The sequence below is a fragment of the Cydia fagiglandana genome, chromosome 6 (assembly GCF_963556715.1).
Source record: "Cydia fagiglandana chromosome 6, ilCydFagi1.1, whole genome shotgun sequence".
Lineage (NCBI taxonomy): Eukaryota > Metazoa > Arthropoda > Insecta > Lepidoptera > Tortricidae > Cydia > Cydia fagiglandana.
This window is the reverse complement of record NC_085937.1, coordinates 16,143,918-16,159,275: the sequence shown is the minus strand read 5'-3', so window position 1 is coordinate 16,159,275 and position 15,358 is coordinate 16,143,918. Positions and strand designations below refer to the sequence as shown.

Sequence of the window (15,358 nt, the reverse complement as noted above, 5' to 3'; positions counted from 1 at the left end):
AAAAAAGAGAGATTGCTTCTGATCTTTTTGCACGATTCCAAATCAAAGAAGGTCGATGTACCACATTCGAGTTCGACAGCCAGAGGACGAGTATTTTGGCAAATGTTATGTTTATCCAATCTGGCGAGTAAACAGAGCTAAATACATTTTCTTAGCACTATAACCACCGGGGCCAGAGCCCGGTCAAATATATGGTTAACAGTCTAACATAAATCGACATGTTTACTCAGGCATTTATTATGGTTTAGCGTCTTTTACTGCAGCACGAGTGCTAGTTACGAAATCGCTTAGTAAATTACTGTTCAGAAGTATTCAGTTTGTATTCAAAGCGTTTATGTTCGTTTTGAGGATCTAAACTCTAAAGGGACAACTAACTAAAAGTATAATTACAAGTGATATTTCTACGGATCCTTTGATAAAAATGTTGGTAATAGGCGTAATAGTTAATACTTTATCCTAAATCTGCCTGGTTGCTGTACGAAAAATAATAAATAAAACATAATTGAGACTTGCGACTTGCATCGACTTTACTTATTTTGCCAGCGATATATTATGCAAAACGACAACGAAAAATAAAAAGTATGTTAACATTAAAAGTTATTAGGCTACATAACAAGGCACAGAGCTCATTGAGACATCCCCGAGGAGACGGCACGCATAGCCAATAAAGCGAGGGTCGACCGTTATCGTGGTGTTGTCGCTCGATAAGCCACAGCATATTTTAAAGGATAACGACAATAAATTGTTTAACCACATCATCAATGCATCACCAGCTTCAATTTGAACCTGCGCCCTCAGTCGTAAAGTTGTCAAGAAGCAAGTGATATTAGATTAGGCATTGTATTTTTAGTATGGGTGGGTACACCGGTACAGCGGCATGTCAACGCTCTTATATGTGGATCAGGCCAATTTGGGACAGTAGGTGCAGTTGATAGAAGGCAACAGCTATAACAACGTTATTATTAACTTTATTAGGTACTATATTTCGGCGTTAATTGTCTGGTAGCGCAAGGATTAAGATCAGCTTGCTCACGAAGAATCTCGACAACGATGGATATGTACATTTATCCCTTAAACTGTTGTTAAGGGTATTGATAGTTTAAATTCGGAGTTCGAAACTGTCTAAGGGTTTGGAAGAACGTGCAATTATCTTTAGCGTTACAAGCGCCCATATGCTAGGCTCATTGGCCATACGGGGTCCATACATATTTACAGGCGCGTGGTATAAAATACAGTTATGTAATATATCTGTTTAAAGATGAACTTGTGGGCTCGTAATGTCAAGAAACAGGCCCCCTAGCCAAGGTTACAATCGCTATCGCTTCGAAAACGAAAAGCATTATGTATCTCTATCACTCTTCCACATTAGTGTGACAGTGACAGTTGCGTTTCGATCGCTACGGAGCGTTAGCGATTGGCATCTTGGCTACGCGGCCAGGTGATATTACATTGTACTTTGTAGTTCATGTTGTAACTATCGTCGCATGTGGAACCCCTTTTTGCCATTAGCCAGACAGGGCGGGACCGGATGAAGGGCTCGCTGCAATAAAGACTGAGTCAATTAAAACGGGGAATCGTGCTAAAACACGTAAGCATGTGTATGTTGCGAAAGGTCAATACAATTTGCAATGGTGGATTAGCTATTAATAAACATGTAATTCTACTTTAACAGCTTGAGCTTCGACATACATATTTGATATCGCTGGTATAATCTCAACAGTATTTCTACTTCAGCTGTTCACTTACTTATACGTGGAAATGTGTGTAAATTTCAAAATGTATGTATATGTAAGTACATTCCGTTGGTTGTAAATTCGTTGACAAGCCACACATACTTAGAAACAATAAGTGTTCCGTGAACAAAGTTTTGTACGGAAGACTAAAAAATGACTGAGTGATGAGTAATTAATAATGAAGGACAGATTTGTCAATATTTAATCGATGACTGACAACCGGAATAGCGACTGACATCGCAGAAATTATGAGAGCCCTACGACCTGTCGAGTTGGAATAATTAATAAATCATTAGATGGAAATGTAAAATGTAATGGTGGGAGAAAGTTTTATGGTGATTGTTAGTATAATAATCGGATAAAACCGATCACTAACAAGCAAATTCAGTAATATTCATAAAAATATTACATAATGTTCCTATTTATAAATGTATTTATTTAAATTAAGTAACATTTGATAACATTACATTGTTACATTAGAACCAATAAAACCATACGGAAGATTTTCACTAAAACTATACAATTACATAATATGTTTACAGAATGAAAATTTAAACGTTGATCCATTTTTATTATGGCAAACGCCAACTACTTAAGCAATGCATATTTTAAAAATCGAAATCCAGAATCGCGATACTAAAAAGATATTCACGCTTGCTGCATATAAGAAATTAATTACTTATAAAAATATTATTGTTTATGCAGCTAGATATAATCTAAGGCTTTATGCCAGAAACAGTTATAACTTCATTACTTACATATTTATGTAAATATTGTCTGATAAATTACTAGTCGGCCGACACATATCACTATCAGCCATTCCTTTTATTTTTCGTTTCAATATAATAAATCGTTCTAAACAGCTGCACGAGAAACGACCGGCCCTATGCTTACGTCTCATAATTCACATCCCATATCACGCAACGCCCGTATGTTTGAAAAATTAAAGGAACACGCTTGCCCTATATTATTTGCCGTCCTCCCTCATAATAGGGAGTTTCGCTATCCCACGTTAACGGCCCTGCATTAACACAAATCGAATTTCGTAACACTGTCAGGATTATTAATGATTTCTTGGGCTATGCAAATAAATGGGGCAATCGATTTTTCAGCTAAGTTGACGCCTCTTTGCGAGGCGAAAGATTAGATAAATCAGTCGAGGCTCGAGTTTGCTTATTGAATGTGTTGTCACAGAAAACACGTTTATTATTTTGATAAACAGTCTCCCCTACAATTAACACACCCTCTTCATGGCTATGGGAGATGGGAATGTTAAATTACCACACCACCATTGATTTTTGGAAAACTTGATGTAGTGTTGTGGTGACGAACATAATTATCGTAAAGGTTTTAAAGATACGATGAGAAAGTTGTAAAACTTGATGACTCCAACACATTGACATTACTGTCTGTCTATTATTTTTAACCCCTAACAATTTAGGCATATTTAGGTCTCTTAAAATAAGGTCCAGTTTGTTTTTAATGGGTCATAATTTTCACTTAAAACAATGTCTGTGCTCATATAAATACAAATAGGTAATATAATTTCAATAAAAATTTACATAAAGGAGATCAATAGAGATAAAAGTAACGATAGTAGCACAATCGGATAATTAATAGTGATATTCATTTGATAAAAGATAACCAAATACGCAGGAAATAAACAACACAGGACATGGCGCCAGTAGGTACGGGTTAGTAATAATCTCACCTTCTCTTAATACGAATACTTAAATAATCCATTAAATACCGGTAAATTTAGAGGACATACCGGTTGATAGAGCTTCTGTTAATGTGTATACAAACTTTACAGGTGATCAAACATCTGCGTAATTCCGTAAAGTTGGCAGTTTTTCTATCTTGCTCAAATAGTTAGGTACTGTACTGAACAATGCATTCCATCGAGGCCTTCAAACTAGACTGATATTATAAATACTTACTTCCAATTACTTTGAATTCGTACATCCGTTTCGGTTCAAAATAAACAGTTTAAAAATGTATTAAGTATTACCTTCTCTTCCAGAAAAACATGAACAGAATGTTGATCAGAAAACGTAATCCAATAAAACTTTCCAATAAGTCACTTTCACGAATATAGTAATGTTTATAACTGCAAGGGGAAGCAGATTATCCCATGAGCTACGATTTTGTACACACGCGTCAACGTGCAAGTCCGGCGCGGATGAAACTGTCTACTGAATGTACTAAATAAAAGACTGCCGCGCGCCGGGAGGGGCGCGCGTCGCCATGTGAAGCCAACAACCTAACAATTTCACATGCTCCTATACCCATTACTAATGCCATATAAACAGACAATGTATAAATTGGCAAGATTATAGTCTTACACTGGCTAATCAACCCCGCAGCTGCCAGTGTCCAGGACAAAAAACATGACAAAAACTAGGCAGAATGTTGGCAGAGGGCGCAAAGGCGAGCTGAACTTGATTATTGGTTCGACGAGTTTGAAAGATGTTTCTTATAGGTAAGAACTTGAAATTATGTAATAAATATGGATGTATGAACGACGTAGCTCCATGTTTATTAAACTACATAGACTTTGTAGGGCCGCAAACAAGATCAGGAACGATATCATGAAATTGGATCTATAATGACCTGCAAATTGGCTCTATGTTCTGCTTGGGAGATTCAATATCGCGTGCAATAACTGAAGGCTGATCGGACGCGCAGCCTCAGGATTTCATCTTCATTCATGATCTATCTGTATTCGCAATAACAGATTTTCCGCTAGACGTTTTATTTGCATATTAGATACTGGAAGTTATCACATTTCGTGGTTCGTTGGACAGAATAATTAGCAAATAAGTATCGCATATATTCCCCTGTTAACACATCAATGCGTCGTCAATGTGCTAAAAACTTAGCTATTATTTCCAGCAATTACGACAGTTTAAAAGTAATCGCTCTTAGGAAGTAAACACGGCTTCAGGTTAAACCGGTAGTATTTAGATTTTATTTCCACCATTCAGGAAATCCCACTTAATAACAGGTTAAATCAATTTTCTTACATGACTGGCTTATAGTATATGTTCAGTCATGTATGTGTGTGTGTGTGTCTAGGTATTAGACTAAATATGTATTGGTACAATACTACTAGAGAATAAAAAAATATGTCAATATTACTGACATAGTAAATTATGTATTCCTTATGTTGGAGAAGAGCCTACTAAAACTACTGGCGTGGGAATTTTAGCCAGATTTAAATTTAATTTCAACTTGAATACAAGTAGTACTGAGAGACGAAAAGCCCAATTGTTTGGATATTTATGGCAGAGATTAACCCGAGTTGGATAGAAAGTTTGATAACTGTGTTTTGGTGTGAAATGAAGAATTTTTGCCTTCAATAAACGAGCTATTGTGGAAAACATGACGTTGGATAGCGGCTACGCCTATCGACTATAAAATAAAGACAAAAACGGTTAAACGAAGTTTCGAGGGAATCAGATTAAATTTTCGCAGACAGTAATATCCTGTCCAGTATTGACGGATAATTGACGGGTCCGGGTAGACGGGAAATTTCAGTTTAATACCTATCTAGTCTATCTACCTATCATAAAATATATTCCATTTCATTCAAGGCTCTATTAGACTTACATATACTAGTTATGGAAAGATTTGCAAAGCTACTGGGTTGGAAATTTGAAAGCTGCTGGATTTTTTTACAAACCTACCTACCTCTCATCACACTTCATACCATTACAGAGAACTAATACTGTATTGTATACTCGCCTAATCCAAAATATGTTGTATAAGGTCAATCATACGCACTTAAACACCTAATCACATCTAGTTATCTCGTAGCGAAAGCAATGATTTGAATGCTTAAGAGGACCAAACAAGCGGAAAATCAGATAACAGATAGAGACAGCTGTCGCTATTCTAATGACTTTCGAATTGTCTTCGGTCGAGCTTGAGCTTGGTCAGCTATCTGTATTGGCAAGTGATTTCAAGTCGTAACTTCAAGCATTACGATTACTAAGAGAAGGGTTATTCTAAGAACGAAAAAAAATTATGAATATTGTTATTTCGAGACATCCGAATCGAAAAAGCAAAAAGAACATTGGAATACCCATCCTTGAAGATTAGATTTATCTTCTTTCTACCGCACCGCACAACTGTTTTTTAAATACGTTTAAAATTGTATTATTTAATGTAATATTTAAATGTGTTTTCAAAAGAACATTGGCTTGCACTTCGCCTTAAATAATCACGGTATGGGCCCGACTGTAAATGTGTAAATTAGCTCTAATATTAATATCTCTTATGCGTGTACTTACATTTTATGGTTTCGACTTCAACATAGGTTATGCCAGTAAGTTAGCTTTGCAATCATGGGATTTCAACAGTTAGATAAGAAAAGGAAGGGACATCCACATTTGAAGTGCATCTGCACCTGATCATGTTTTAATAGCGTCTGACTTTAAAACGACCTAGTGAAAAAGTCCGCAATAAACGTTTTTTTAAACAAAATCATTTAGAGTTACACCAAGAAAACTCTACAGCAATTTTGATAGCCCACGCAGTGCAAGTGTTATTTTAATCATCAAACTTCCATGAAATTATGACGTATGAATAACACTAGCACGGCGTGGGTTATCAAAATCGCTGCAGACTTTTCTTGGTCTAACTCTATATCCTAGTGAAAAAGTCCGCAATGGACGTATTTTTTTACAAAAACATTTATTTTCAGTACTTTATCTACCCAATAAAACTATAATCTTAATTGTTTTCCAAGTCGTAAACACCTCGCCATATAAACAAGTACTCGAGGCACTACCAAGGATCGCCAGCAGTTTTCCTTTAAGCTTCTCGAGTGCCGACCCAGAAAGCCGGCCTTGACCGGCGCAGCCATATGGCGCATGTGTTGATTCTCCAATCTGGATTGACGAGAATGCCGTAGAAGGAGCAGTGCTCGTGACGGTGTGATGCAGCCTTGCACGAAAGCCGTGGAAATGTACACATGGTCAGCTTTGAAATAAATCAACGGATTCTATTCTTAAAGCTCTACGGATCTATGAGGTTTCATCAAGAGGGTCAATCGAAACTTACATACAAAGGGTCACATGACTTTGTAGGCATCTGTCATCCCAATACATTTTTACTTTTCGGCGTTTGTCGACATATGATTGTCATCTTAGATCTGACAGGGATCAGTTGAAGAATAACAAATAAAGATACAAGCATGGCAAGTTTGTATGTAGACACGAATTATACGTGTTTCTCCGGCAGAGAGCGAATGTATATTGTATATTGATGAAGTGTCATTTTTATACGCCACAAAATCTTTAGTTTGCGGCTTAATTAACAAAAAATAAATGTACCCGAATTATATTGTCTCATGCCAATGGTTCACTATTCCTATTATTTGAGGTAACCAAACAATAACGATGTTCCTGTCAGACCTGAAAGTAAACACGCCTGACGCAAGCTGGCGTTAAACTGATATTAAAAAAATAAATAACAGAATTAACCTTGCATAATTAATTCTACACATCTGTGTCAATGGAGCATCTTTTCCAGTAACTTGGACGTTATAGTATTTTAAATTAAAAGGGTCTTCATTTTAAATTACTCTTAATTAAATCGGCTATATTTTTATAGATATCGATATATTTATTAATGAAATTTTCGTATTTGGTTACCATTATATGTAATTCCGAATTTAATATAGATGTTATAATGAAACTACAAACGCATTTACAATGAATTACAAATTAATCGCCCATGAATCACTACTGTATTGTGTATGCAACCGTAACGTTTGTAAAGCACCTCTTTACGCTTGTTTTATTGTAATCGATATCAACATTAAGCTACACGACAAACGGACATGTTCAGACACTTAAAATATGATACCTCACTTCCACTCATGTATTGTTCCATGAGATTAAGCCGCTGGTGTCATATTATAAGTGTCTGAATATGCCGTTTGCGTCCAATGAGATTGCATCCGCATCATTGGCTGACCTGACCTGGTCATGCCTCGGTCGGCTGTTCATTGGCATTGCAATCAGATCCTCGGCGCACGCGGCCGGAACGAACCACGGGTATCGTTTACCATTAATGTCAGAGAAACTATAATCTATGGCGGTTTACATGAGAATTACCCACATTCATTGATCCACGGATATCTTTGATGCCGCTCTCATATGTACGGAACGAAGCGTCCCTTCTCTTCTGTTGCGTACAAACGAGCTTGTTAATAGAGTACTAGAATTACCGAACAATGGGAATTACCAAGCAGTTTATATTACGAAGTAGCCCTTTAGATTACTTGAATAAGAGCCGCAAGTGTTTTCCAACATGTGAAACAACTTACGCAATTACGCAGTTATTATGCATATACAGCATATACTCCAGCAACAACATAGTTTTAATGACGTTGGAAAATGCAGGTATCACCTTTCAGCAATAAAAGTTTGCAAATGTTGAAATTAAACAGGTGTTTACAGCATTGTACCTTAGTAATATCTTGGTAATAGCCACATTTCATCATAATAACATTGAGAATTTTGTACACTTACACTTATACATGTTCTTCTTATATTTATATAAGAAGCTCATATTGAATATGGATTGTGATCAATTAACACAAAAATACGAGTACAGTGCAGCAGACAAAATAATTATTATTGTACATACCAGACCACCAACAATAACACTGCGAAGAAGAATTATGCTCCATTTGCTTGTTAAATATGATCATGGCTATGTTTAGTGTCTAATCCAGACAAATTTACACAGAGGGGCTGGGTTTTGAGACTGTACGTGTCTAATTATATCTCCTCACTCGTCGCGTGCCTAGCGTTCCCATCGAGAGCCTGTGGCACTTCGTTTGCTGAAAACTTGTTATCTTGTCTACTTCTGCTCTGTGTAGGGTTCCAGAGCCGCTATGAAAAAAGAAAATTTCATTCTATGGATTATAATTACTATAATTAGTAATCAATTATGTTGATTGACTTAGGTGGGTTGCAGCAAAGACTGCCAAATTTTGTTGTATGGGCAGTTTAATAGCTCAATTTGATGAGTGACGTTGATTAGTCCCCTAGCTGTGTTTGGTGCAACTGACCCTTACTCGATATAGATTTTATCGACAAACATGTCCCAACGCATAAACGTACGGATGAACAAATAACAGTTTTTGCAAACCGTAACTAATATGTAGGTGATTTTTTTGTTTATTTGCGTTTATTAGTTTAATGCAAAAAACAAATTAGATCAAACGAATTCTTCTAATAATTTTACGGCCAAACGAAACTGGAGACGAATAAAATATGAAAAGAATTATGTCAGTCGTCGGCTACGAGCGAGATTACATCCAAGTTTCCGACCGATATTTCATTTCGGCTTGTTTGGTCTGGACTTGAAAAGTGTTCAGCCAGTGCATTTCCGCATAGCTCTATCGAAAATAAAGTCCCGGTTAATAATGATTTACGGCCAGTGTTAACATTGCCGCTATTTACTATAAGCCATAAGACAGCATCCTTTGAGTTTTATTACAGGAATGGTCGGTGTCTGCTGTTATTTCCGTTCTTTAGTTAGGAAACCGTAAACACAGTTCTATCACATTTTAAATAGAGGTGCTTTCCTCAGGTTATAGCCACTAACTATTAAGTTCTGGCTATAGTACTACCCAAGCCTAATAATTGCCACTAACATGAAATCATTCCCTATATTATATTAGCCCCAGTTTGTTATCAGAACCGAGGTTAATTCGTTTAATAAATGCAAAGTTTTCACTCAAAAGGCTTTGTATAACCGCAATTTACTGATGCTCTTTATTCCGTCTATATTTATTGGTGTTCACAATGAATGTCGGAAATAAAAACACAACATAATGAACAGGATGATGAGAATCGGTCGCACTTAGGGTGAAGGCCGGTCTCCCAGAGCGCACTAGCGATAGACGACCGTACGACTCGCTAAAGTCGCTAAATAACCAACTTCCGTAGCAACCGACCCTGCACAAACTCTCAATACATTTAGTCTCCACTATAACCACTTTTCTAGAATAACTAGATCTTCAGATCCGCGACCACTTGACGTTTTTAAAGATCATACTTATATTGGTTTAGTTGGTGGTGTGATTTGGCGATAGTAATGACAGCACTGGTATAACACGGCCACACGCGAACTCTATTATTGTTGTTATGCGAACACTTAGCGCGAAGACTGTAATGAATGTTAGTTACAGGTTAAAAAGACCGCAAAACACATAGCGAACTAACCATCAGGGTAGGCACCGACCATTTTTACTTTTTAGTTAAGTACATGTTTATTTTTCCTACTAATAACAGTACTCTCACGTCGTAACTCTGTAAAATAGCGTTTAATAAATTTAATACAGTAAAGAACTTTATCCTTATAGTTCATTTTCAAAATAACACGTCTAGCTAGGATAAGCTTGATATGGGATGAACTCAACATAATTATGAATACTTGCCACATGTTTATCAGTAAAATATGTATAATTTATGGTGTGAAACCGTTAGAACAGTTGGTAATAATATTACTTGTAATAACAGGAAAACAGGAAACGGCTTAGTGATAAAATAATGACTGATTTTCACATACTTTATGTTAACTTTAATTATAACTAAGTCTAATAATTCCTTTTTAGCCCTGTTTCAAAACAAATTAAATGTCTAAAATGAAAACAGCATATATGTAGGTATAATCATTTTAATGCCAGCAAAGGCATACATTCTACATATTAGGTCATGATTCAAGTTTATAATTTACCAGTTACACATTATAAGCTTGTTTTAAATTTCCTAGCCCCCAGGGCCGCGGCCGTCAGCTGTGTCAAGAGCACGTGTGTTTCTGTACACACTGCACGGTCTGCACGTGTTCAAGATATAACATGCACCGAACGCTGCCCATATTTGTCGCGGTATTCTTTAGTGGCTGAATAAATAAATTAGGACCGTTTTGTCTTCTGACAATTCCATATTACTTCCGGGCAAGTGTATGCTCTGGGCCAAGTTCCGAAATTATGATCTAAACAGTAGAATAGAGAATAGCAACGGGTCATGAAATTTAGAGACGCGGATGGAACGAATCGTGAATGAAGGGAACCACAGAAAATTAAAATGTCGCTGATATTTTTTTATTGGCCTCTTCCTACGTTGAAGTTGAAATACGTATACCATAGTTCGTCTACCAATTAGTTAAATCATTTATCGTTGATGGCTATGTTAGGCCTTTTAGAATTCTCTGTAGTTGAATAAATAAATTAGAACAGTTTTATATCCGTTTTACGAACCACATGCTTCACTAAAGCATATTAATATGCCAGCTCTGTCCATTCGGAAGTCATGATGAAATCAAAACATTATATTCGTGAATCACTTTCCGTCGATAAGTACATTGAAACATTTATGGTAGTATAGACATTTTAAGGCAAGGACCCTTCCTTCCAAGTTCGTTGCACCGTGATTGTTTTGCATTGTATCCAGACGACGATTGCATATTGATCGTACGCTCTTCTATTTTCACTGTAGGTACAGAATGGCTGCATTTACCATCAGGTATCGTGTAATAGTCTAATTGGTCACTTAGAGGCAATTTGGTACAAAGGCGAGCTTTAATTCTTAACGTTAAGGGGATACGTGTGCGGTCGTTTTGTGCATTAAAAAACTCCGAAATCGAGGTTCCGTTATTTAATGGAAACTGAAACTATATATATAATAATTTCAGCTATACGAGTACAGTAATACATATTCTATTGATAAATTATTAGTAATCAGTTAGTTATGAGAGACGGTTAATTAAATAAATGATACACAAAAGTGTAAAAAACTGCAAAAATAGAAACTAACCGATGCAAGCATTAATAAATTTTCAATTCTGGACAAAGAAATAGCCGAGAACAAAATGCAATACATAATTTTTTTTGTATGTACGGTGGTGATTAATTTTATTATAGATTTAGGTTCTATTTTTGAGGACAAAAGTCGTGAATGGCACTTCAACTTGTAAGTTTCTGCACGGCCGGAACACAATTTCGTGAATCCCCTTAAATCGTAAATTTTCGTATTAGCCGCCAGTCACCTTGGCTCGTTAAGTGTTACATCACCGCCGATCACGGTGATTGCCGGCGAGTTACGAGGACTGCATACAATGGACGAGCTAAGGCACAAAACCGTCAACGTCCGGGAAAGTGGTGGAAGCGATTTCAATCGGCCCGGTCTCTATCAATCACATCACGGCGCACGACTCGCCTCTCTCGTAAAAGATAAAAAGAACAATACTGCAATTTGGATCTGTTATGGGCAATGCCTATTCAATCATCGTTTTCTAGCACAGATCCAAATTAGTAGACAGGCCAGCCAAAGAAGTCTTTTGGAAATCGATTTTCGCTCATGTCGTCTCGGATATCGGGTCTTGTAATAGGGTCCCGTTTTTGTACTTTGAGTACCCTTAATTCGACAACATGCAAAATACTGAACGTACCCTTTTGACTTACTTTTTGCATTTTTCCTAACCACTATTATGACTATTGAGCGCCAAGTAGGCTTAAACCCACTACCTTTCCCTTTTTTATATCGAATTAAAGGTAAGCAGGTCACTCTCAATAGTCTCAATTAGGGTCGTGTATGTATAGCTCCACATGTTTCAAACTGCTATTGTTGGCTGTTGCCATTTTGGGGTTTACTTCCAATAAACATCCACGGCCGTTGACCGACAAACACTATTTCCCATTCCCGTTTTTACATTCACGTATATGGTTGAATCTCAGATATTTAAACGTTTCTATATCAGGAGGGCGTCAGCACAATTCTGTAATATACCTACTTTGTAACACTCGAAAGAATTGATTTAGACATGCTCGTACGTGCGTGATCTAATTCCCAAGTTCCTTACAAGAGCAATTTATTACATCTTAACATCGCACAAAAACCAATCATAAATCTCTGTGATAAACTGCTGTTGCTGAAGTTGTTGTCGAACAAGCGAAGGTTAAGCCGAGTAAAGACTGAACGTTAAAGGTCTCAAGAGTAACCTATATCGCGGTTAACCAAGTTTTCGTAATATACTGGGTCAAGCAAATCTTGTCAGTAGCAAACGGCGGCAAATTTGAAAAATCGCGGGTTAGCAACACTGTGTTCGAATAATTCGAAAATCGCGTGTCATCTGTGTTTTATCTGTGGAATGTGGATCGTGAATGACAGCCATCATCTTGTTTGTTTACAAATGGTTTACAATGTTTACATTCTGAATCGATTCTATTTCAAGAGATATTTCTGCTGTGTCACCATTAAATACCAATATATTAAACAAGACTGTGCTTAATTAAAGCTAAGGTGCCTACAATGCATACAGTGCCAACTGAGAAATCTAATAAAATATGAAAATCCGGTATGACATCTACCTGCTGAAGCAATGATTTTATTCATACATTCTTGTTTAACGGCATAGTCCACTTACAATTTTATTTTGAGATCTTCAAATTAGTTAATCATTTTTATCAACATCACACACCGCTTTTAAATTGTCCGTCCATACGTATTAATAACAATTTCAAATATTTTCAATAGACGCGAGTGACAATTTGAATTGACGTACGTGACAAGGCGCGCTCAGCGGACAGCGGAAAAGTTTTGGTTCGATGTACATTGTACATTGCTGCTTTTCTTAGCGCAATACTACTCTTTGAGTGTTGCCCAACTTTAGTTTGCTTTACATTGCTACTGACAAGATTTGCTTGACGCACATTATGTAATATGTTTTCGTGTATATGACGATTCGGCGCCGCTAAAATCTGACATTGTCACTTCACTGACTTGTCATCTATGAACGCCATGAACGGCTAGTGGATAGTCTGTGGTAGTCTATCTTCAAGTCCTAACTAAAACAAAGACAAATATGTACATCCTATAATAAGCAAAACACAACTTGAAACCATATGCGTAGCTTTAGGTCTCGCAAGAGTAACCTATATCGCGGTGGGGCAAGTTTTCGCAATAAGCCGCGACGATCTGGCGCCGCTGGAGACTGCCATTGTCAGCTGTTAATGGATAGTGTCAATCTGTAAGCTCTAATGTAAACACAGGCGAATGGGCACAACGTCTTATAAAAGGATTTAGGTACACCGCTTGAAATACATAACACGTTTGAATTTGATATACATGCTAACCACAAAGAAAAATCTCTATTAGACTTACTCGTAAGCTTGACGTTCACCCATTAAGCTTATACACTCCATAATTAAGCTGTAATGTTTTGACATGCAGTTTGCCACGACAACATAGTAAACCCTTTTAGGTACCTATACACAAACACGTGACAGTTCTGGAGTTAAATTACTTGAAAACATCCTCAGAAAGAAAATAGAGATTTTAACTTTTACGCAATTCTTAGCCTAAAGACTCCGTTTTTGCCATTTGGGGTCATCCATTAATTACGTCACACGAATTTATAGGTTTTTTGACCCCTCCCCCCTCCTTGTCACACTTGGTCACATTTGGCAAACCCCTCCCCCCTAGTGTGACGTCACATTTTTTCTACGAAATCGCCAAATCGAATTAAGTAAGTACCTAAGTATTATTAATATTATTTTAACAAAATTTTTTTGACGATATAAATATTAGTAATTTTATAACCTAAAACTGCTTAGGAAAGATAATTAAACGAATAAAAACGATTATCGTTTTAAAAACTTGTTATTTAAATGTACAGCGAATAAAATAATTTAAATAAATTTTCGGTTACTGATGAAGTTAAAGTGACGTCACAAAGTTTGTGTCTCCCCCCTCCCCCATGTCACAATATGTCACATTTTCTTGACCCCCTCCCTCCCCCTAAACGTGTGATGTAATTAATGGATGACCCCTTTCGCATACTCTTACATGACGTTGAACAGTAAACAATTTTTATATGTGATGTTTGATAAATCGCTACCACAGCTCTCATAAACATAGGCAAATTGGCAACTTCCGTTAAGCCAAGTCTAAATTTAATTGATGTGTCTGTAAACGGTTCGGATGCTGAAACTAAACACGCCGCGAGTTTACCGTACGCGGCGTTTACGACCGGCCTATTGCTAGACGATAAACATGTACGGGCACGGGACAGAAATACACGTCCACAAACAAACGGAACTGAAGACGAGATTGTTACCAGGAGCTGCGGGAACAGTACCAGGAAAATTCATGTAAGTCTCGGATGTACTTTGTAGTTTATAAGTTTTATAACGATAAAACGACTTCGACTTGAGAGTGAGTGACCGTTCCTTTTTTTGTACAGGCCAATGCAGAAGAACTGCCTCGAAATTTCTAGAATTTTTTGGTTAAAATCTCGCCAACCTCTTGCTGAATCTTTCCACAATACCATAGTCATTGTCATCCGGTGCCAACTCTTGAGAATTTAATGACGCACTTTTATCTCGGCGAATCAGAAAGTGACACCATTTAGTCAAATTCAGGCGCGTTACTTAACACTGACAAACCTTTATTTGGACAAACGGCAACACTCCTAACTGTACATCGGTGGACCTTATTACAAAAGACATAAGATCCATCGATGTACAGTTAACAGTGTGGGCGATGCGACAACAAAACGAAAGTGCAAAAATGACAAAACAATACTCCCTAACTAGGATAAGA

The 15,358-nt window shown here is 37.0% G+C and overlaps 1 protein-coding gene across 4 annotated transcripts in view; it reads right to left on the bottom strand.

Annotated features, from left to right (window-relative positions):
* The window catches only part of LOC134665401 (plectin), a 56,697-nt gene that overhangs the window by 23,042 nt on the left and 18,297 nt on the right, over positions 1 to 15,358 (bottom strand). The window contains exon 1 of one of the 4 annotated variants that reach the window (XR_010098370.1): positions 3,745 to 4,113. The exons of 1 other annotated variant lie outside the window; for it this stretch is intronic. Coding sequence is in view for 2 of the 3 variants with exons in the window: in XM_063522351.1 (XP_063378421.1) it covers positions 3,745 to 3,764 (20 nt within the window). In the remaining variant the exon portion in view is untranslated. Of the gene's footprint in view, positions 1 to 3,744; positions 4,116 to 15,358 lie in introns of those variants that run through there. 2 more of the 4 variants (XM_063522351.1, XM_063522349.1) reach the window with 2 other exon arrangements.